At 37.3% G+C, this 23,551-nt stretch overlaps 1 protein-coding gene and 2 long non-coding RNA genes across 5 annotated transcripts; 1 reads left to right on the plus strand and 2 right to left on the minus strand.

The window, feature by feature from the left end:
* Positions 1-5,791: 5,791 nt before the first annotated feature.
* On the minus strand, positions 5,792-6,911 carry LOC109432755 (uncharacterized). The gene is made up of 2 exons (XR_003895157.2): positions 6,338-6,911; positions 5,792-6,275 (listed from the first exon to the last, which is right to left on the minus strand). It is a non-coding gene; the product is annotated as an uncharacterized LOC109432755 (long non-coding RNA).
* A 1,205-nt stretch (positions 6,912-8,116) lies between these two features.
* LOC109415413 (uncharacterized) lies at positions 8,117-9,813 on the minus strand. Its single transcript, XR_009997238.1, has 4 exons — positions 9,522-9,813; positions 9,146-9,460; positions 8,622-9,074; positions 8,117-8,550 (listed from the first exon to the last, which is right to left on the minus strand). It is a non-coding gene; the product is annotated as an uncharacterized LOC109415413 (long non-coding RNA).
* Positions 9,814-9,979: 166 nt separating this feature from the next.
* On the plus strand, positions 9,980-11,210 carry LOC134283907 (large ribosomal subunit protein uL6-like). 3 transcript variants are annotated; one of them, XM_062849027.1, is made up of 3 exons: positions 9,980-10,095; positions 10,472-10,723; positions 10,791-11,210. In XM_062849027.1, exons 2-3 carry the CDS (start codon positions 10,483-10,485, stop codon positions 11,120-11,122), a joined length of 573 nt encoding a protein of 190 aa, XP_062705011.1. In that variant the 5' UTR covers positions 9,980-10,095; positions 10,472-10,482; the 3' UTR covers positions 11,123-11,210. The 3 variants fall into 3 exon arrangements, with proteins under 3 accessions (XP_062705011.1, XP_062705012.1, XP_062705013.1); XM_062849028.1 differs by having other exon boundaries at positions 9,994-10,095; positions 10,477-10,723; XM_062849029.1 differs by lacking the exon at positions 9,980-10,095 and adding an exon at positions 10,114-10,133.
* Positions 11,211-23,551: the final 12,341 nt, after the last annotated feature.

The following is a 23,551-nucleotide window of genomic DNA, read 5'->3' on the forward strand; positions in this document are numbered from 1 at the left end:
ATTATTTGAAACCTTCTACATGGAGTTGCGGACCTTGTGAAATATGTAGTGATGTAAGAACCACAACTTCTCATGAAAGGCAACGTGGCAGGTTTAGCGCTACTACAGATGACTTCGTGCAAATCACACACTATACACATGAAAAATGGGCCCATATAGCCGAGGCGGTAAACGCACGGGTATTCAGCATGACCATGCTGAGGGTGACGGGTTCGATTCCCGGTCGGTCCAGGATCTTTTCGTAAAGGAAATTTCCTTGACTTCCTTGGGCATAGAGTATCTTCGTGCCTGCCACACGATATACACATGCAAAATGGTCATTGGCAGAGGAAGCTCTCAGTTAATAACTGTGGAAGTGCTCATAGAACACTAAGCTGAGAAACAGGCTTTGTCCCAGTGAGGACGTTACGCCAAGAAGAGAGAGAGACACATGAAAAATGGTAATTGGCAAAAGAAGTTTTTAGTTAAAAACTGTTAAAGTGCTTATAGGACATAAAATAAGAAAATTTCAAACAAACCGAACAATTAAATTTATGTTTATTATATCTCCTACAGTGCTCATAGAACAAGCAAAGAAGCAGGGTTTGTCCCTGTAGGGACGTTACGCCAAGAAGAAGAAGAAGAAGAAGTAGAAGAAGAAGAAAGAAAACATGTGTCTTGAGTACCAGACGCGCATTGACATTGAGAAGCTGTTTGAGGAGAATATATGACGATATCACACCCCGAAATTTCAAAAGCACAAATCTGAAGAACCAAATGACGGTATGTACTGTAAAGTTGATCGATTGGTGACCTGCTGGTATCAGTCAAATACGAGAGCCTAAAGACGTATACGCATCTGTCATAGGAAGCAAACACATTATTGGAATTCAAAGAAACAGTATTTAACTCGATTTTATACTCACTGTTCTAGTACTTTCACCACACTGTCCATAAACACAAAACTTTCATCTGCTGGGTTTCCCATCCTCATGGGACTAATGCTTTTATGGGTAGAATAATATAAAAAATGTATCGTCGGAAAGTTATGCTTGTAATGGAAAAACAGTGTTTTGTCATAAATGTGTTCTTCGAGAAAAATGAAAAATATCATATTTTTTCAAAAAAAAAAAAATGTTCTAGAACCGCCGATAGAACTTTCTCATTCAAGTCTCAAATGATAGGGGGACCCTTAGCTTTCGTTTGGTGGGTGTCTTAGCGATACCGATTTTTTTAAATTAACGTTGTCCACCAGACACACCGTGATTTATGTGAGGCAAAAGCATCTAAGAAAATATTTAAATAATTCCTGAAAATCCCTAAGGATTCTCAGAAATTCCTAGCCATGTGGGATTTATTCTACGAATTTAAGAAAATATTCTCAATCGTTTATGTGAGTCAAAAGCAACTCGGAAAATATTTGAATAATTCCTGAAAATTTGTAAGGATTCTCAGAAATTCCCAGACATGTGGGATGTATCCTACGAATTTAAGAAAATATTCTCAATCATTTATGTTAGTCAATAGCATCCCGGAAAATATTTGAATAATTCCTAAAAATCCCTAAGGATTCTCAGAAATTCCTAGCCATCTGGGATATATACCACGAATTTAAGAAAATATTCTCAATCATTTATGTTAGTCAAAAGCATCCCGGAAAATATTTGAATAATTCCTGGAAATCCCAAAGGATTCTCAGAAAATCCCAGTCATATGGAATGTATTCTACGAATTTAAGAAAATATTCTCAATCATTTATGTTAGTCAAAAGCATCTAAGAAAATATTTAAATAATTCCTGAAAATCCCTAAGGATTCTCAGAAATTCCCAGTCATCTGGGATATATTCTACGAATTTAAGAAAATATTCTCAATCATATGTGATTCAAAAGCATCCCGGAAAATATTAAAATAATTCCTAAAAATTCTTAAGGATTCTCAGAAATTCCTAGTCATCTGGGATGTATCCTACGAATTTAAGAAAGTATTCTCAATTATTTATGAGTCAATAGCATCCCGGAAAATATTTAAATAATTCCTGAAAATCCCTAAGGATTCTCAGAAATTTCTAGCCATGTGGGATTTATTCTACGAATTTAAGAAAATATTCTCAATCACTTATGTGAGTCAAAAGTATATCGGAAAATATTTGAATAATTCCTGAAAATTCCAAAGGATTCTCAGAAATTCCCAGTCATCTGGGATATATTCTACGAATTTAAGAAAATATTCTCATTCATTTATGTGGGGCAAAAGCATCTAAGAAAATATTTGAATAATTCCTGAAAATCCCTAAGGATTCTCAGAAATTCCCAGTCATCTGGGATATATTCTACGAATTTAAGAAAATATTCTCAATCATATGTGATTCAAAAGCATCCCGGAAAATATTGAAATAATTCCTGAAAATTCTTAAGGATTCTCAGAAATTCCTAGTCATTTGGGATGTATCCTACGAATTTAAGAAAGTATTCTCAATCATTTATGAGTCAATAGCATCCCGGAAAATATTTAAATAAAAACTGAAAATCCCTAAGGATTCTCAGAAATTCCTAGCCATCTGGGATGTATCCTACGAATTTAAGAAAATATTCTCAATCATTTATGTTAGTCAATAGCATCCCGGAAAATATTTCAATAATTCCTGAAAATTCCTAAGGATTCTCAGAAATTCCCAGTCATCTGGGATGTATTCTACGAATTTAAGAAAATATTCTCATTCATTTATGTGAGGCAAAAGCATTTAAGAAAATATTGAAATAATTCCTGAAAATCCCTAAGGATTCTCAGAAATTCCTAACCATGTGGGATTTATTCTACGAATTTAAGAAAATATTCTCAATCATTTCTGGAGCTCGATTTGAATAGGTCGTATGTGCTTTTGTCGATTAAAAATTCGATCAGTTGGATTCGCTTATTACAGCGAAAACCGTTGAAATTGAACAAAGTTTATACATACAGCAGAATCCTCACAAAACAGGCTTTCTGTTCCATCATTAAAAGTTTGCAAAATATCTGCCATATTGCTACAACGACTAAAATAAACTGATCGAATTTTATATCGATAAAAGCACATACGACCTATTCAAATCGAGCTCCAGATTTATGTGAGTCAAAAGCATCCCGGAAAATATTTGAATAATTCCTGGAAATCCCAAAGGATTCTCAGAAAATCCCAGTCATATGGGATGTATTCTACGAATTTAAGAAAATATTCTCAATCATTTATGTTAGTCAAAAGCATCTCGGAAAATATTTGAATAATTCCTGAAAATTCCTAAGGATTCTCAGAAATTCCCAGTCATCTGGGATGTATCCTACGAATTTAAGAAAATATTCTCATTCATTTATGTGAGGCAAAAGCATCTAAGAAAATATTTAAATAATTCCTGAAAATCCCTAAGGATTCTCAGAAATTCCCAGCCATGTGGGATTTATTCTACGAATTTAAGAAAATATTCTCAATCATTTATGTGAGTCAAAAGTATCTCGGAAAATATTTGAATAATTCCTGAAAATTCCTAAGGATTCTCAGAAATTCCCAGTCATCTGGGATATATTCTACGAATTTAAGAAAATATTCTCATTCATTTATGTGGGGCAAAAGCATCTAAGAAAATATTTGAATAATTCCTGAAAATCCCTAAGGATTCTCAGAAATTCCCAGTCATCTGGGATATATTCTACGAATTTACGAAAATACTTTCAATCATATGTGATTCAAAAGCATCCCGGAAAATATTGAAATAATTCCTGAAAATTCTTAAGGATTCTCAGAAATTCCTAGTCATTTGGGATGTATCCTACGAATTTAAGAAAATATTCTCAATCATTTATGTTAGTCAATAGCATCCCGGAAAATATTTCAATAATTCCTGAAAATTCCTAAGGATTCTCAGAAATTCCCAGTCATCTGGGATGTATTCTACGAATTGAAGAAAATATTCTCATTTATTTATGTGAGGCAAAAGCATATAAGAAAATATTTAAATAATTCCTGAAAATCCCTAAGGATTCTCAGAAATTCCTAGCCATGTGGGATTTATTCTACGAATTTAAGAAAATACTCTCAATCATTTAGGGCCCATATAGCCGAGGCGGTAAACGCACGGGTATTCAGCATGACCATGCTGAGGGTGACGGGTTCGATTCCCGGTCGGTCCAGGATCTTCTCGTAAAGGAAATTTCCTTGACTTCCTTGGGCATAGAGTATCTTCGTGCCTGCCACACGATATACACATGCAAAATGGTCATTGGCAGAGGAAGCTCTCAGTTAATAACTGTGGAAGTGCTCATAGAACACTAAGCTGAGAAGCAGGCTTTGTCCCAGTGAGGACGTTACGCCAAGAAGAAGAAGAAGACTCTCAATCATTTATGTGAGTCAAAAGCATCTCGGAAAATATTTGAATAATTCCTGAAAATTCTTAAGGATTCTCAGAAATTCCCAGTCATCTGAGATGTATCCTACGAATTTAAGAAAATATTCTCAATCATTTATGTGAGTCAAAAGCATCTCGGAAAATATTTGAATAATTCCTGAAAACTCCTAAGGATTCTCAGAAATTCCCAGTCATCTGAGATGTATCCTACGAATTTAAGAAAATATTCTCAATTATTTATGTTAGTCAATAGCATCCCGGAAAATATTTGAATAATTCCTGAAAATTCCTAAGGATTCTTAGAAATTCCCAGTCATCTGGGATGTATTCTACGAATTTAAGAAAATATTTAAATAATTTCTGAAAATCCCTAAGAATTCTCAGAAATTCCTTGCCATGTGGGATGTATTCTACGAATTAAAGAAAATATTCTCAATCATTTATGTGAGTCAAAAGTATCTCGGAAAATATTTCAATAATTCCTGAAAATTCCTAAGGATTCTCAGAAATTCCCAGTCATCTGGGATATATTCTACGAATTTAAGAAAATATTCTCAATCATATGTGATTCGAAAGCATCCCGGAAAATATTGAAATAATTCCTGAAAATTTCTAAGGATTCTCAGAAATTCCTAGTCATCTGGGATGTATCCTACGAATTTAAGAAAATATTCTCTATCATTTATGTTGATCAAAAGCATCCCGGAAAATATTTGAATAATTCCTGGAAATCCCAAAGGATTCTCAGAAAATCCCAGTCATATGGGATGTATTCTACGAATTTAAGAAAATATTCTCAATCATTTATGTGAGTCAAAAGCATCCCGGAAAATATTGAAATAATTCCTGAAAATTCCTATGGATTCTCAGAAATTCATTCTCAATTATTTATGTGAGTCAAAAACATCCCGGAAAAATATTTGAATAATTCCTGAAAATCTCTAACCTCTCTAAGGTGAGATGCGGACTCTGTCTCAATTGGATTGTAACATCAGAAAGAAAAAGTTTTTCAAAATCAGTATTGTGATTCATACTCGGACCAAAAATCTTCTTAATAGTAATATCTATAGATAGTAGAGTAAGTTTACTCTACTATCTATAGTAATATCCTGACCTTAAAATGTTTTAAGTTTAAACATTTTTGAATCTCATTCAAAACTAATAGGGTCTCCAATAAGTCTAGCGTATGACAATATTTATAGACCGCCTATCCGGAAACCGTGGGTTCGATTCCCGCTTCGGTTGGGAAATTTGATCAACTTCTTGGGCAGTGTAATATTGTGCTTACGTCACAATATACACAAAGAGCATGGTTAAAAAGAGGGAGGCCAAGTTCCAGTGGGAACGTATAACAAGAAGGTAGAATAAGTAGTCAAAACTGATTAGGATAATATAGACAATCTATATCAGCATGAATCATCGTATCGGGTCTACCTACTAAACGGCTTGCACATCGGCAACGGTAAGTCCCGCTCATCCGGAGGATCATTCACCGGAGGCTGTTGGTGTTGTTCCTAAAAGGGCTGCTTCCGCTGGTGATGGCCTACCAACCATTTTTTGTTTCGCTCTGTTTGCGACCGCCGTATTCGGAGGAGTTACCCACGAGCCCATCGGCAATAGATCCATTCCGTGACAATTCACACTGGAACCATCAGTCGTCAGCGAACCTATCATGAAACTGCTACACATCAGCGCCAGCAGCCACACCAAACGAACCGCAAAGAATGGTGGTCGATCGGCTGCAACCCAACCGGGACGTCACGTTGTATGATAGCCGGTGGGCGGCGGCCAGCCAGCGTAAAACCCCGGCTGCTGACGCGGTGGAACTTCATCGTCTTTCGGGCGTGGTTCCATTCCGATGAGGTAATTTGTGCTGCCAAGAATACGAACGACTATGTAGCTCCAGATTTGAACGATCCTGCAGCGAGATTGTGGGGAAGAATTGTAATGATCGGAAGTTGTATTATAAAATATACCAACCTGTAGTAAAAACAGCTGATAACTGTCTGTTGAACTCGGTATTTCCAGAACGTTCCAGAGTATTTCCGGATTTGTTTCGGAGCGCTCCGTGGGCATCAGCAGGCTGGCAAAACAAGACCGAAGACGACGGGGATAATGTTTGCTGCTGCAATGTTTTCGTTTTTCCTCGAGCTGCTCCCGGATTTGGTGAGTCCCGTTCATCCGGAGGATCGTTGGTTGGTTGGAGGCACTGCAATCAACCGGGATTTCTTCTTTTTCTTCTATTTTTCACCCGTTAATCCGCGGAGGCACTTTAATTATTGCACTTATTATAATTTATTATAATTAATAATTAATTACGCACTATGCGCGTGGCCCAAGCAAACAAAATTTTATTTTGTTTTCATTCTAGGCAGCAGCCGACGGGACGACCACGACGAACAAAAAGGAACAATGAAAATCGAACTGTCAAATCCTAGTTCGAATTTTGAACGAGTGAGAGATCAGATGAAATTCTCTTTCTCTCACACGCCGCAAAGGCAAATGTCAAAATGATCGAAGCTTGACGGTTTGACTTTTCGTCGATATATTCGGCACTGGGCGTTTGCGTGTGCGTGACAGTAGTTTGACACATTAAATCTAGATTGAGTTTAAATAAGGGCGAAAGTAACATGAGAGAGTTCTCTTCATCGACTCTCTCTTCTGCAAATTAAAGTGACAAGATGCAAATTCAATCGAACTTTTTTACACTTAGACGCTAGATTGCATCGCAACCTAGCGATTTATGACCAAAAAGTGCAACCATACTTGCATCTTGTCACTTTAAATTGGCTTTTTTAACGGTGTTGATATAATTCTATATTCTGAATCTGCATGCAAAACTGAGCCGAAATCCAAATTTTCATGAAGTTTGGTGCCCGGGAACCTATTTAAAAATCAATTTGAAGTTTGTATGGGAGCGATTTGTCGAATAACCCCTCGTCGCATTTTGTACTGGGTGGAGCTGTCAAACTGTTACTCGGCTGTCAAAAGGTGATTTCAAAAAATCTCTTTAAAATTGATTTTAGGTATCAAAATAAAGTTCTAAAAATCTGAAAAAAATCATAGTGGCTCAGAAAAAGGTGCTCTTTCGTATAAAACAAAAAAATCGATACATTTTTCTCAATTTAAAAACCCAATTGAAGAAGAGAGAGTCGATGAAGAGAACTCTCTCATGTTACTTTCGCCCTTATTTAAACTCAATCTAGAAATAGTAGTTTAAAGTAACTGACGTCGTTTGTTATTCTGAAAGAAACAGCTGACAGTAGAAACAACAAATTTTCCGGTTTGTATCAATCCTAAATAATGATGTAAAAACAACAAATGTTCGATTTAAAACTACTTGTTTCGCCGTTATTTAAACTCAATCTAGATTCTATTGGATTGTGAATCAACAAACGTGTTTGTTGTTTCAAACTGCTCTGTTTCCTCTCCGTGATACCTCGCATTTAGAATTACGTCCTGAATTACGTAATAAATGGAAGCTGCCTTCACGAGCATATAACAATTTCGCAACTGCAACCACCGACGAACCGACGTGACAGTGGTGTTTCAAAAGTGCCCCCACACCCCCACCCCCCTAAATTTAACGGTCGACCAGCAAAGCGAGCGAACGCTTCTGTCAAATCAGCTCAGGCGCGAACCTTTTCCTATATGAATACACGGGGGTTTGGAGTCAAGCTATCGAAACAACGCGAACCGTTATACACGCTAAGGTCAGGTTACCCAAATATGGGTAAATTTTACCCATAATCGTCGAAAAGTGCACATTCGCATTTTATGGGTAAAGGCACTTTACCCATATTTAGGTATGATGCGTCTACGAATAATATGGGTAATATTTACCCATATATGAGTTATTGAATTTTGATCAAATTTTACGCATATTTGGGTTAAAAAACGCTATTTCACAAAAAATATAGGGAGAATATTCAATAACATGAAAATAACGCGATTTATCTTTTATTTATTTATTCACATATCTAATTTCGTGGTAAGCCGCGTTCACTTCTTATTTCCGTATTCTTCTCTGGTTTCAATACCGGTAGGGATTTTTCGCCGGACCGGGCTACATATTCCAACAAGACGGGGACGCCAAAAGTTGATCGGTCGGATCGATTAATCTCAGCCCGTCCAGAGGGACCGATTTGAACCTTCTTCAATTCGATAGATGTTCACCGGAAAGTTGCCGACAGCTGAAAAAGTAGAAGAAAAAGAACGGTATAGCTGGACTTCTCTCTTTTCTGGAGGTGTGCTGAATACACACTTTCTTGACCTAGTGGCTATCGTTGAGGGTTTTGATGCAGAAGCTTATTCTGCCGGACCCGACGTTTCCAGTGTGGTTCTCGCTGGGGGTAGTCGGTGATGTTTCTGTTCCGGAAGGGGGTTTCCGCCGGACCGGGCGATTCCAAAATGGCGGGGACACCGATAATTGTTCCGCTGGACCCAATAATTCCAAGGACAAATCGTAGGTGGGAATGTTGTTCCGCCAGACCGTTCCCAGCGTGTCAGGAAGAACCGATTTGGATCTCGTTCAATTCAGCTGGAGTTCGCCGGGGACGTTCCTATTCCGGAAGGGGGTTTCTGCCGAACTGGGCTATTCCAACAAGACGGGGACGCCAAAAGTTGTTCCGCCGGATCGGTTAATCTCAGCCCGTTCAGAAGGACCGATTTGGATCTATTTCAATTCGACAGGCGTTCATCGGAAAGTTGCTGACAACTGAAAAAGTGGAAGAAAAATAACGATTTAGCTGGAATTCTCCTTTTTCTGTAGGTGTGCTGAATACTCACTTCCTTGGCCAAGATAGCAGGCTATCGTTAAGGGTTTTAATCCGGGAACCTTTCCGGGAGCTTATTCTGCCAGACCCGACGTTTCCAGTGTGGTTCCCGCTGGGGTAGATGGTGACGTTTCTGTTCTGAAGGGGTTTTCTGCCGGACCGGGCAATTCAACAAGAAGGGGACACCGATAGTTGTCTCGCCGGACCTAATAGCTCCGAGACAAATCGTAGACGAGAATGTTGACCATTCTGAGTGCGTTCAGAAGGGCCGATTTGGACCTCTTTCACTTTGGCTGGTGTTCATTGGAAAGTTGGCGACGCTTCCAAGCTGGAAGAAAAATAGAATGACCTCGAGGATTCTCCTTTCTCTGGATAAGTAAGCAACTCACCTTCTTGGCCTGTACAACAGGCAGGCTCGCAGGCTATCGATTGAACCACGATTGAGGAATAAAACTTCAACTTTGAGTGTTCAAAACTTCCTCCGTAAAAAACACAGCACTTGCGAGTTTGTCGCTCAATCATGTTTATTTTTTCATCCATATATGGGTAAATATAATTTACCAATATATGGGTAAAGTTACTTTGATCACAATATGAGTAAACATTACCTATATTTATCGGTATAATTTACCCATAAAATAGGTTTTCCATGCAAAACTCAAATATGGGTAAATTAACTACGCATTTATGGGTAAACTGAGCTTAGCGTGTAGAGGAGGCGGTAGTGTTCGGCTATTTTTCATCATGGCGTCGGGGACAACAAATTAGAATTTATTTGTTAGCTGTCACGTCGGTTCGTCGGTGCTGCAACTGCCATTTCAAACCGCTGCGTAAATTTGAGCAACAGCCTCATTCCTATCCCCGCGCAGCGGAAACAGAAGCGCCGCGTCGAATCGCACCGCACGATGACATTTCGGTGGACTGCGATTTGACAGGTTCTTTTCCGGTTTGATTCTCAAGCGTGTAAGTCGTACTTTTCGCGAATAAAGTGCTTTATTTATGTAAAATCGAGTTTTTGCCTGTGAATTTTCAATCGAAACGAGTGAAAACATTCTTGTGCCTTCGCCGGTAATTGGGTTTGTGGTGAAAATGTTTCGAATAGTTGAAATAATTCGTGAAAACCGAACGTCAACAACAGTCAGCCAGCGATCGGTTGTGTAGAAGATTGCCCCGTCAAACAATCCGATTGACGTTCGCGGTTCGGCATCTTTGGTTATGTTGTGGTGAAAGAATTCCGAACATTTTTTGTGCCCAGATTACCGGCGGAAGTGCAGACTCGTTTACGGTTGAGCGAATCGAGCGGTTGTGTTGAGTGACGGTTTTGTGTTTTTGTTTCCAGATTAGACCACAATGAGAACGATCAACTCAAATCAGACGGTCACCATCCCGAAGGGCGTTTCGGCCAAGGTCCATGCCCGTGTTGTGACGGTGTACGGACCCCGCGGAAAGCTGTCCAAGAGCTTCCGCCACTTGGCCATGGATATCTACAAGGTGTCCAAGAAGAAGCTGATGGTCGAGAAGTGGTTCGGAGCCAAGAAGGAAATCGCCGCCGTTCGCACTGTCTGCTCGCACATCGAAAACATGATCAAGGGTAAGTTGGTTGGATTGGTTAATTACATGCAGGGCAGGTATAAACATTACGGATCATTTTCTTTCAGGTGTCACCAAGGGATTCCAATACAAGATGCGCGCCGTACATGCTCATTTCCCCATCAACTGTGTTATCAGTGAGAACAACAGCCTGGTGGAAATCCGTAATTTCCTCGGCGAGAAGCACATCCGTCGCGTCCGGATGCAGCCGGGAGTCACCGTTGTGAACTCGGCCAAGCAAAAGGACGAACTAATCCTGGAGGGTAACGACATCGAAGCCGTTTCCCTGTCCGCCGCGCTGATCCAGCAGTCGACCACCGTCCGAAACAAGGATATCCGTAAGTTCTTGGACGGTCTGTACGTGTCGGAGAAGACCACTGTGGTGCAGGATGAGGAATAAGGAGTTGCGCGCGTAAATAATGTTTTTCTTGTAATAAGGATATGAGGAGGAGCACAGTGGAAGAAAATGAAGGTTCGAAAGATGAAAACAGTGAGTCCTTATTGCAGAGAAAAGAAATCATTTGCGCACAACCAAGCGTTCAGGTTGTTCCACTGATTGAGTGAAACGGTGAATAGATTCGTCGATAGTCCAAAGGACTGCAGGATAGTTATTTCGACTAATGGACACATCGAAATCGAATATCCTTTCGAATATTCGTATGAGCTTTTCCGGAAATAATCTTCCTTTATTTCTAGTGGACGATTGTGCTACATACTTACCTACGAGCGGTAATTCCGCAAATAATCCCGAAAGGTATACGTACATTGAGTTCTCCAAATTTTATCTCACGAAACCTATTGCAAGCCTATCCATATACGGGAAAACAAAACGTCACTGATTCTTCATTAGGGCCTAACTTACATGTTTGATTTCTCTTCATCGATGCTCTTTTTTTTTATTGAAATGCGAATGAGATGACTACATCTATGCTATAGATACAAAAAGAATAATAGGGGGATTCACTTAACAGCGTAAACTGATTAAACTTCGCGATCACCAAGGCAATCTTTGATTATTTCATTCGCAAAATCATAAAACATATCAAATAAGCAGAAAATCATGGCTTACGCAGCAATTCAATCTGTTTAGTGAGTACCCCTAATGATTTTGTTTGTTTTGATCAAGTTATTAGCGGAAGAGAGAGTCGACGAAGAGAAATCGATCAAGGCAGTCAAGCCCTTATGAAAAATCATTGTCTTTTAAAGATGTTTACAAAGTTCTTACAGTTTTTTTATGCACGGGGAATTTGAACACAAATCACTACCACAGAGGCATTTGGATTGGTCAATTTATTATTGTTTCACTTGAAGCGATCCACTACAAAAAGCTGGATTTCTTACACGGAGAAACAAAAGTACATACATACAAGTGAGTTCTTTCCACCCAACTTCGGGGTTACGTGAGTCGAGCAAATTTTGAGTTGATGGTACAGTCGATGGGAGCGGGACATTTGGCATAAAGTCACTTGTCATAATGGGCATTTGGCATATTCGAAATGCACTCTTCTTTTTTATTATGTTTATTATTACTATATATTTAAGACACTTTACCACTTAAGTGGCATTCGTGTCTGAATTAACAGCCATCTTAAAGTTTACTAAACATAGTAACATTAATAACAAAATCTTCTTTTTTATGTCAAGTGTCTAGTCTTTATAAATTCGACAAAACATGAGTTTTTATGAAAAAGATCATTTCGTTTTTCGATATAACGGATAATGCTGCTATAAAACGTTTATTAGAGTAATTTTCTTGTTTATCTGAGAAATATTACTCAAAATATTGAAACTTTTGCTGTGCCGAAGCAACTTTTAGTTGTATTGTAAGCAAAATGTACACTCCCGATCAAAAGTTTGGGGTCACCCTTTCAAAAACATGTAATTTTTTAGGCCCATATCTCCGCCAATTTGCGTCCGATTTTAAAACCCTACTGCCGCGAATCGCATATCAGTCCCATCTTTGCTGGATTTCCTATGCAAATGGGACAGATATGCGATTCACGGCAGCCTAGGTCTCATTCAAAAGATAATAAATCAAATAAAATTAAAACATAATTTGAATGTAACTTTTTCAAAAATGTTTGTATGTAAACTTAAGCTAAAGTTGCCTAATTTTCAAAAAAAATAATATAAACATACGGCAGTGTCGCTGGAAATTGGGTCGACCAAATTTTAAGATAAGAACGGCCATATAACCTATTTTCTATTAGCTTTCAACTGCTTTTAATTAAGCTAAACAATCTAGAAAAAAGTTAAAGTATATAAACTCTTGATGTCGTCGACCAAAAGATTGGGGTTACTATTGTAAAATATGAAAAAGTGATTTGTTGATATCTTTGTCATCTTTCATTCAATTTTAATTCCTGGCTTATTTGAAACATAATGAATGGTACTTATTGCATAGACATTGAACCACACATATTTGTTAAAATTGACATACTAAAACTTAATGTAAAAATGCCTCATTTTTTTGAATGTGATGAAATGTGTTAACTTTACAAAACATTATATATATAAAAAAACGTTGAATACGTTAAATTAAAAATATCACACGTAAATTTAAATTAAAGATATCACACGCAAATTTAGTTAATTATCTATAAAATGAGCCAACAAGAAATAAAATTGAACTATAGATAACAAAGATATCATCAAATCACTTTTCCATGTTTTACGATAGTGACCCCAAACTTTTGGTCGATGACGTCCAGAGTTCATTTACTTAATAACTTTTTTTCCTAGATTTCGGCCACATTTTCAAATGTGGAAATCCTGGTCTGCCAAAACGTGCGAAAGTTATCAAATGGGCATGTCAAACATAAGCTTTTTTTAAAGTAAAATTTTAAAAAACTCAATAAAAATGAGAGATAGATATATACTTTCTTCGAGAAAGTTACGCGTTTTAATAAGGCAAAACATTTGCTAGAACATTTGGAAATTGTGAAAAATGCATAGAAAAAGTTATAAGCAAAAAAAAACTGATTTTTAGGGGTACCTCATCTAAAACGCCTCAAATGTACATACAAATCAAAAGATAGAAATTTTGTATGTTCGGCAAAGTTATTTCTAGTAAAATTGTCTTCAACTTCTCTGAACAAACATATTTTTTAGTTTATAAATAAAAAAGATAAAAATCGTTTCTCACTTTTAGGGCGATTGATCACAAAACTGACGTTTCCATAAATTAGGGCTTATTTTATAGAAAAACTTTGCCGAAGACACCAAAGATCAAAAGTCATGTTTTCATGGCCAAAACAATTTCGATCACGTTTTTGGGCCATCCACAACAGTGTGCGGTGGGGCTGCCACCTTAGGTTTAGCTTCCGGTGGAGGAGCATTTCATACTCAGCCGCTGGATGCCAGAACAGACGCTGTTTGAGCCGCACCTCCTTGGTGAACAGACGCTCGAGACGTACTTCCTCAATCTAGCTGAAGTCAGAAGGACAACAGTGCCCAGGCTGCGCTACCAGCTAATCACACAACTCTTAGCTGGCGGTCTTTGTCATCGTTTGACCCGTGGAAGCATGAGGTAGGAACTTGTGAGGACCAGAGCTATGTTGGACGCTCTCCTTTTCGACTCACTGTTTTGCAGCCGTTAGGGTAAAAGGGTATAATGCGCCCCACCGGGGCAAAACGCCCCTCTTCATTTTCTAGCGATTCAAGCACTTTTCGCATGCATGATCGATTAGCAATCTCAAATATTGAAGAATTATTGCCATCAAGCTGGTCCGTTAGCGGATTGGTACAGAAAAGCAATAAAAATATCAAAAAGTCTGAAATCGAGGCTTTTGGCGTAATATTTTACCTCTTGTAAGCTGACTTCACTGTAAACGAAGCTAGTTTTGTTCGCTTGTGTTATCTTGCAACTTTTATGCAGTTAAACACTAGTTAAAAGACCCTCCTAGGATAAGCATGTGGTGGAATTATCCCCTGGGACAGTTTTATCGCGGAACTGGACTTTTTTATTTTGATGGGGCGTATTGCCCCGTTTGTTTTGAAAAGATAAATTTTGGAACGTTTTCGAAAAACGTTTTAAGGGCTTGTTCACAAATGTCATAACGCTGGAGGGGGTGGGTGCGTGTACTTCATGGTGTTACAGCTCGAACAAAATTTTTTTCTTCCCATATAAACAATGTTACGAAGGGGTGGGTGGGTGTCAAAAAAGGTCAATTTTGGCGTTATGACATTTGTGAATGAACCCTAAAGCTTCCATAGCCACCCCTCCAAAGGCAAAGTTCGCATGCAACACTTCACTAACTTTAGTAACAACGATTTGCAGTGAACAATAGATGGAATAAGGCGCCAGTTTCAGATATATTGCAATTTCTGCTTAGGGGGGGGCATATTATACCTGTTTACCCTACCTATTACTGCCGGTGGACGCATAAATGTCACATGTGCAAAAACAGACAATCGAGAAAATCGCGTCCAAAGTTCGAAAAAGTAAATTGTCTCAACTATGAAGCATAAATGCCGAATCGTGTTCTAACATCAACCAATTTTGAATGTGAGCACTAATTTTTGTTTTAGAGCGATTTTAAAATTTCATAGGATTTCCAATGAAACGTGACGTTTATGCGTCCACTTTTCAGAATGTGACAAATCGGCGTTGCATTTTTTCAACCATTTTCGGAACAAACTACCTATTTTTATTTCCCTATATGATAGTATACCATGATACATAGTCATGGGCTGCAAAATCTCAATATTGCCAAAAATACACATGTGACAATTATGCTTCCAGCGGCAGTATAACAGACCCGGCGAAATATGATGACAGTCCAATTTACTTAAGTAGAAGTTCGTCCTAAAGTCTGCATCCGTAATAATAGGGACACAAAAGTACGTCAGTACTAATTTTTTACATAGGTACAAACTTTAGAGGCACCAATCTAACAGAAGAAGCATCAAATCATGCTGAAATTGTTTATCCTGGCTTTGATTTTCCACTACTTATAACTCATAATGGTGAACAACTTTGTCGAAGACCGACACCTGTGAAAAAAGTTCTACTCTAGGTTAAGTGAACCGAAACATAGAGATTTCATTGTTTCTTCAGATTAGATCCTTAAAAAAATACCAATAACGGTAATGTCAGGATAATTTTTTATCACAGACATCGGATCACCTTGCGGTCATTGACAATTTTTTTTTGTTTATATTAACGTGTATTTGTCATTGACAAAGTTTTATGGCACATATACTGCCTATGATCGCATATCAGTCCCATGTTTGCTGGGTTTCCTATTCATATGGGACAGTAATGCGATCATGGGCAGTATAGGGTACGGACACCTACTACAGGGGATAGACAAAATGATCGGGACAGGCAAAATTTTCCCTTCTCAAAAAAAAAAAATTCAAATAGATGTAACTTTTCGAAAAGTGCATCAAATCTTCTCAAATTTTTACTGTAAGTGGATCAACTAGTTGTGTATCAGTGGACAAAATTTGAAAAAGATCGGGCTCTTCTGCACGAAGTTATAAGGATTCTATAAAAAGGTATATTTATCCGATAGCCAACTTTAAGCTGTCATATCTCCGGATTCAATGAACCGAATGCAATGAAATTTTGACCATTTACGACTTATATAATGAGCTCTGAAAAACGTTTGACTCAACTTGAAATTATTCACAAGAGAAAAAGTTATAGCAATTTCATTCATTTTATAATTTTTTAGTAAATTGTTCTATTTTTAATATGTATCCCATTACTTTTTCAATGAATTGCCGGCTATGTTGTTACTTTTTTTCAAAACATATTTATATTCAAGACAACTAGAGGGAATATATATGAACTATAATTAGCATCTTGAACTTTGAAACGATGTTGAAATTTAAGAAAATGTTGTGTTTTATTAGAAAAATAATCAAATCGTTATAATTTTCTTCCGTGTTAAGACTTTTAAGGTAAATCAAAAGTTTTTCAAAGCTCATTATACAAGTCATAAATGGTCAAAATTTCATTGCATTCGGTTCATTGAATCCGGAGATATAACAGCTCAAAGTTGGCTATCGGATAAATACACCTTTTTCTAGAATCTTTATAACTTCGTGCAGAATAGCCCGATCTTTTCCAAATTTTGTCCACTGATACACAACTAGTTGATCCACTTACAGTAAAAAATTGAGAATATTTGATGCACTTTTCGAAAAGTTACAGCTTTTTGAATATTTTTTGAAAAGGGAAAATTTTCTCTGTCCCGATCATTTTGTCTATCCCCTGTATTTTGGCCAGTCTAAGGAAAATCATATATCTCTTTATTGTTGATATTTCTCGGTGCACGAATAAAACAAACACGTTTTTTGCGCAACGTTTCGGCCTAATCACATTTCGGCCATCTTCAGACGCAATTTGATCGCCGCAGCTGATGCTACCTCCTATCCAGCTGGGAGATCACGTACCACTGAAAGGAGTGGTATCTGAATCAGATACCTTATTGCGTAAACTTGTTGTTAACGGGTCTGATACGTTTGGCATAAGACCGTTTGGCATAATGCCATTTGACATAAGGACGTTTGGCATAAAGGATGGCATAAAATGATCTCAGTAAAAAATGAACTACATATTTAACGTCAAAGAACAAAAAGTATTTTAAGAAGGATAAATTAATACATTATAATGCCTTAATTTTTCTAAATAGAACATGCAGACAAGGATATAATATGCTGGAAAGACCCATTACCGGAATCCATTTTGCTTTTATCAACAAAGAACAGAATATACAAAAAGAGGAACATTCCCCTTCCGGAAAAAAAAATCAAATTCATGGAAGCAAAAGGTTATTTCGAAAATAAGAGATCCAATATAATGCACCACTAATAAGTTTGCCTTCTTCCCATTGAAGGCTGTTCTTTATTTTTTCTCCAGATGGAAAATATATTTCACATATTCTTCTATGCCAAACATCCCTTATGTAAAATGTCCTTTATGCTAAATGCCATTTATGCCAAATGGCCTTATTTCTGACGGAAAGTTGATTTTGAACGAGTTTACTGCACCTAACCCAGCGCCAATAGGAGGCAATCAGTGAAGTACTAGATTGAAAGTAGTGAGCTGGATGTTTGTATGGTGAGATGTTCAATTCTCCATTTCTGCAATGAATTGGTGCAAACAGCGTGGGTTATATGATTTCTTGGCTAATTTGATGCTGTTTGACCAAAAGTTTGGGTAACTTTGTTGTTGTATTATTTATTTCATGCAACTTCAACAACACAGTTACCCAAACTTTTGCTCAAACAGCATCAAATTAGTCAAGAAATCATATAACCCACGCTGTTTGAACCTTTAGCCAATTTTAGCCAATCACGTGTATTTCTTATGGTAGTGGTCATGGTAGAAGCCTCGGTAGAAGCACCCTGGTCAAAATAGACATATAGGGTAGGACGGGGCAAGATGGTCACCCGGGGCAAGATGAGCACCCCTCTGTTGTACTACTTTTATGATGAATTTTGCCCAAACAAGTTCATAATCCGTTAGAATAATGTTTATCCTGTTTGTAAACCTGATATAAGGTACTTCATAATGAACGAATTAAAAAATATCGTCAAATTATCAATAGCATGGATTTTTAGCATTTTCTTATAAGAAATCATCAGAATAAAATAAGGTTTTTATGTCAGAATCAAATTTTTACCATAATTCTTGTTATCAGTCAACATTACTAGCTTACTGCAAAGCATTTTAATTTATATTAGAAAATATTTTCTAAAAACAAACATTAAAATTTATTCAATTTCAGTTATTTACCTATGGTGGGGCAAGAAGAGCACCCCTGAGGGGAATATAGAAAATATTTTGAAATTATTGGAATCCACTCAATAGTGCCGAACATAGGTTTCCGTAACCTCTGCAACTATTTGGCTGCGTAAATTTCTAAAAATAAGCAACTTAATAATCGTTTACTGTTTTTCGGGTCATTTTGTATAAAGTATTATAAAACCGCATTTGTTTTTAAATTATCGAGAAAATTGATAATTTTAGAACGTGATACTATAGCTATAAACAAGGTACACTATATCAATCACTGTATGGCCAATTTATTGTTAAAATATTGGGATTTTAATGAAGTGCTCTTCTTGCCCCGTAGGGGTGCTCGTCTTGCCCCGTATCATGTTCGAACTGACCATAAAACATCTTTTTTGTTTAGTCAAATAAAACATCCTTATTGTGAATTTTGAACCCTCCCATGTTTATGGGTGATAGAAAACATGATATAGAAAAGAACTATTGAGAGGTACTTTGAAAAATTGTAATAACTTTCAATAAACTCAACGTGATCCTTAGGGTGCTCATTTTGCCCCGCCCTACCCTAGAAGCTGTTTTTTTTCCTTGCATTTTTTAATCAAATTCTACGATTTTCACAGTTTAAATCATCATAATTAATGAAGAACTACCTAGTAGTAAAAATAAATTCAAGCCGATTTAGACAGCAACAGCACAGACAAACAGACGTAACACTTACGAAATTTCCATCGACTACGCTTTCAACGAACATTTTAAATTTTCATAGTTGTGGCTTTCACAACCAGTGGCGCGCGTATAGTTTTTCTATGCGTTTGACGTTTCACACTAGCGCCTTCTGTTGGCGATATTGCACAACACAGTGATTCGTGCAACTTTTCCACCAGGTGGTGGTAGTGTGAACTGGGCGATGGATTTCCATGAAAATCGTTCAAAGTGTTACGTCTGTTTGTCTGTGGCAACAGGCTGAATAACGCACTTCTTCCTCTTCTTCTTTATGGCTCTACGTCCCCACTGGGACTTGGCCTGCCTCGCTTCAACTTAGTGATCTTTGAGCACTTCCACAGTTATTAATTGAAAGGCTTTCTTTGCACAATGATACACAGGGAGCCTAGAAGATTTTCTCGACCGGAACGGGAATCGAACCCGCCGTCTCCGCATTGGCGATCCATCCCGAGAAGAAGGGAATACCAACAGCATAATAAAATGTGTTATTTTGGCAAAATAACTGAGTAACACAAAAAGTTATTTTCATGTTATTAACATAACATACCATGTTATAAACTTGTCTGTCATAAGCGGCAAAATAACAAAAATCATAACAAAAAAATGTTCCTGGAAGACCAGTTAAATAACAGGTTTTGTTAGTTACATAACAACTTAATAACAGTGAATTTATACAATGTTTCAATAACAAACTTTGAAATTAAAAAGTTATTGATAACAATATAAATGCAAAATGAGTTATATCATCAGAATCATAACAAAGATATTTTATCCTTGCAAGGTAGGTATGTCACCTCTAAGTTCGAGCCATTTCAGAGGAAAAAAATGAATTTCTGTTCCATTTTGAAAATAAAAAAGAATAAACAGCCATGTCTAAGGCCATAACCCACAATAGCTTCCTAGCTCAAACGACCTTGAACTAATTTCAAAATTAATTTTGTTCATGAGTTATTGTGGATCATAGTTGTTCACTTTTTTGTTTCCAAAATAGAACCAACAGAAATTCTACAGTTTTTCCACTGAAATGGATCGAATTAAATAGAAATAAAAATAACAAGTAATTCTTAGTTCCGTGTCAAAAGTTCAGCTTAACCGATTCATAGACACCGAAGGTATGGCTCATAGACTCCAAACATGGCGCTTTTGTATGGAAATCAGCAAATGTTAACTTTTTCATTTCTTTTGCTGTAAATCTCGCATGGTGTAGTTGTGATTGCAAAAGTTTATTGTTGTGCTATTGATGATCAAAGAAATGGTGCACTCTCAATAATACAATAATAATAGAACTTGTTCTACAACAAAACATCTTATTAAAATGTTATTTAAATAAAATGCATCAATAGCAGGATCATAACAAAATCATATTGCCCAACAAAACCTGTTATGGAAAAGTTCTCAATAAGTTAATAATAACAAACCAAGATATAAAACAGGTTTTATGATTCAGTTGTTATTATTTTGATATTCTCTGCTCGGGATAGCCTTAACCACTGGCTAACTGGAGACCCACACGAATAACAACGCACTATAGACAACGAGATTTCGATATTATTATAGGGTGGGGCGGGGCAAGATGGGTCGCGGGGCAAGATGGGTTAGTGCCATTTTCGGGCGCATTAATCATATTTTGATTATGTTAATAATTGTGTTAGATAACTACCCAAGTAACAATCCTAATTCTATTTGGTTTTATTTGATTTTATGATAGTTTTATCGGAACATTGCATATTCTAGTTGATCTTATCGGAGTTTCAGCTGAGCATAACTAGGGGTGATCGGGGCAATATGGGCCACCTAAGGAAATCGTTCTGAAATGCACAGAAAAACTCAATAAATAATTATTTTAATGTAATTGAACCATGCTTAGGAGTGTTTCCCTTCATATTGCGTCGATAAATTATGAAAACAACTTTTTGTTAATTGTTGGGAAATACTTTTGAAAACCATTGATTTTCATGTGTTTCCCAGCTATACGGGGTAATATGAGCCACCAGGCGGGGCAATATGAGCCACCATTTAAAACTTTTTTGTTTTTTGGACAATGTTTCGTAAGAAGGGAGAAATAGAAAAATATGATTATTTAACAATAATTCAGTGTATTTTATACAAATTCGATTGCTCTCGTTTCAAAATAAAAAAAAACATAAGCAGATTTCATCGCATTTTACTATTAAACGCAATATTTCATTCAACATAGGCACATGTTTCCATCACAGCCATGAATCCAAGAATGGCAACGATGGCATTGGTTCCATCTCTCACACTCTGATGATGAACGGGCAAGGGGAGACACAGTAAGGGAGCACTTACAAATTACGTAGCATTTTTGGCCAATTTTCTATACTCCCTCCCTTGCTCCCTCCAAACTCGTAATTTGTTTTCCCATTCCTAATACATGGCTCGTAGCAATATCAAGAACTCCCCCTTCCCCTCCAATGCTACGTCATTTATGAACGATTCCTAAAACAACCTTCCTTGGCCGTTACCAAAGAGGATATCGTTCCAAGCGAAGACCTCAAATATCCGGTTTCATTGAACTTTTCAGATTGGGATGTAATCTGTAGTGGCGCCTGTGTCTTGGCGGTGTTCAGGCTACTATGTGACCATTTTTTCGTTCCGATCGTCGCTTGTAACCTCACTCCAGTAATGAACCATGTTTTTGCAGATAATGTTCATGTTTTGACAGCAAAGTTTTGAGGTTAGGTTACAAAATAAAACCGGTCATGTTGGTCCGAGCAGGTATGACCATATTGCCCCGTAGAGACTAGTTTCGGAAAATTCTTGTTTTATTGTAATTTCAGTTTCGAATAAATGCAGACTTGTTCTCAAACTGCTCAGTAATAGTAGCACTATCAACTGTAATGGAATATTTACCTGGGCAGTAAGGAGTTATCTGTCAAAAGCTTATTTCGGAGTTTTAAATCTTATAACATTTTTGTGTTCGTAGCAAAAAATTAAGTTTTCATTATTTGCATTTCAGAATCGAATTTTGGTACGGTGAGACATGATTGAAGTATTCTATAAAAGATCTTAAGGCTTTGAACAGAACAAAACTTGATAATAAGGCCAAATTAAGGGTGGCTCATATTGCCCCTACTACCCCTATTCTTCATCAATATGTGGTTTTAAAAACACCTCCAAGAATACTTGAGGTTCAGTTCATAAAACCATAAACACAACAAGAACTTTTGGACTTATTTTCAGTTTTATAAGGTTCTTGTAGTAATCTTCAATCATCCGTTCTTGATCAAGAGCAACTGTTCTCGCATGAGAACAGTTTGGTACATGGAAAATACAAGAAAAAACTCAAGCATCAGATTTTGATTCTCATCGTTCCATTATTGCTGCCAATCAAGAACATCTACCCGGAAACCCAACCGCGACGCGGTGCAGTTCCAAGTTCCTCCGGTTGCAGCATCCGAAATGAGGTTGGTTTGGTCATCCAGGACGTCGATTCCCTGGTAATCGGGAGTCAAATAATCGACCTGCAAAATCACTTACCTGTTGGAAATGCTGACCGGAGGAATAAGGCGCTGCACCACATCAAGGCCGGTTCCCGAAAAAGGTCTGCCGGGTTGGCAACGGTACCGGACTGATGATTAAATTTATCGCACGAAGTTCACAAAATCCACCGCGGTGCGATAATTTATTGTTTGTTTACAATTTGGCGTACATGATTTATGACGTTCTTGGCGGAGTTTGCATAAACCTACATCAAGAACGTTATAAACCTGAGTACTCTTGAGTAATACTGCTTACCCTTGCATAAGATGAAATAAATTTAAGACGTTATTGATGGAGGCCAACCAGGCTGCATTGAGAACGTTATAAATCCTAGTATTCTTGAATTATGCTTTTAGCTCTAGCATGAGTTGGAAGAAATTTAAGACGTTCTTATGGTGATGTTGATTAAAACCATCGATGATGGACCGACCACCGGCCTAGATTTCAATGGAAGCCATGTTGAGAAAACTCATGAGCAATGTTCGCATGACCAGGAATAATATTTTTAAATATTTTATTAGTGCGTTATAATGGAAGCGCGTTGCAATTCTTGGAAGTATCTTGCAACATATATATGATGAATTTTGCTTGGCATTTGGCATCCTTGCTACATCCCGGAAATATTTCCAATTTGTGTAATCAATTAATCCCGATTACAATAATGTGTTATTTTCATTGTGTTTTTAATTTCAATTCAATTAACCAAACTTCTCTGTCGACATAAAAGCTGCATCAGCAACAACATTGACAAATTTATTATCGTTTATCGTGCACTTGAAGAATTCTACAAGGAGAGAGCAATTCGCCTTAAGGACAACTTGGGAAGTACAACAAGTTTTAAGAGAAATTTAAAAA

This window comes from Aedes albopictus, chromosome 2, assembly GCF_035046485.1.
Source record: "Aedes albopictus strain Foshan chromosome 2, AalbF5, whole genome shotgun sequence".
Lineage (NCBI taxonomy): Eukaryota > Metazoa > Arthropoda > Insecta > Diptera > Culicidae > Aedes > Aedes albopictus.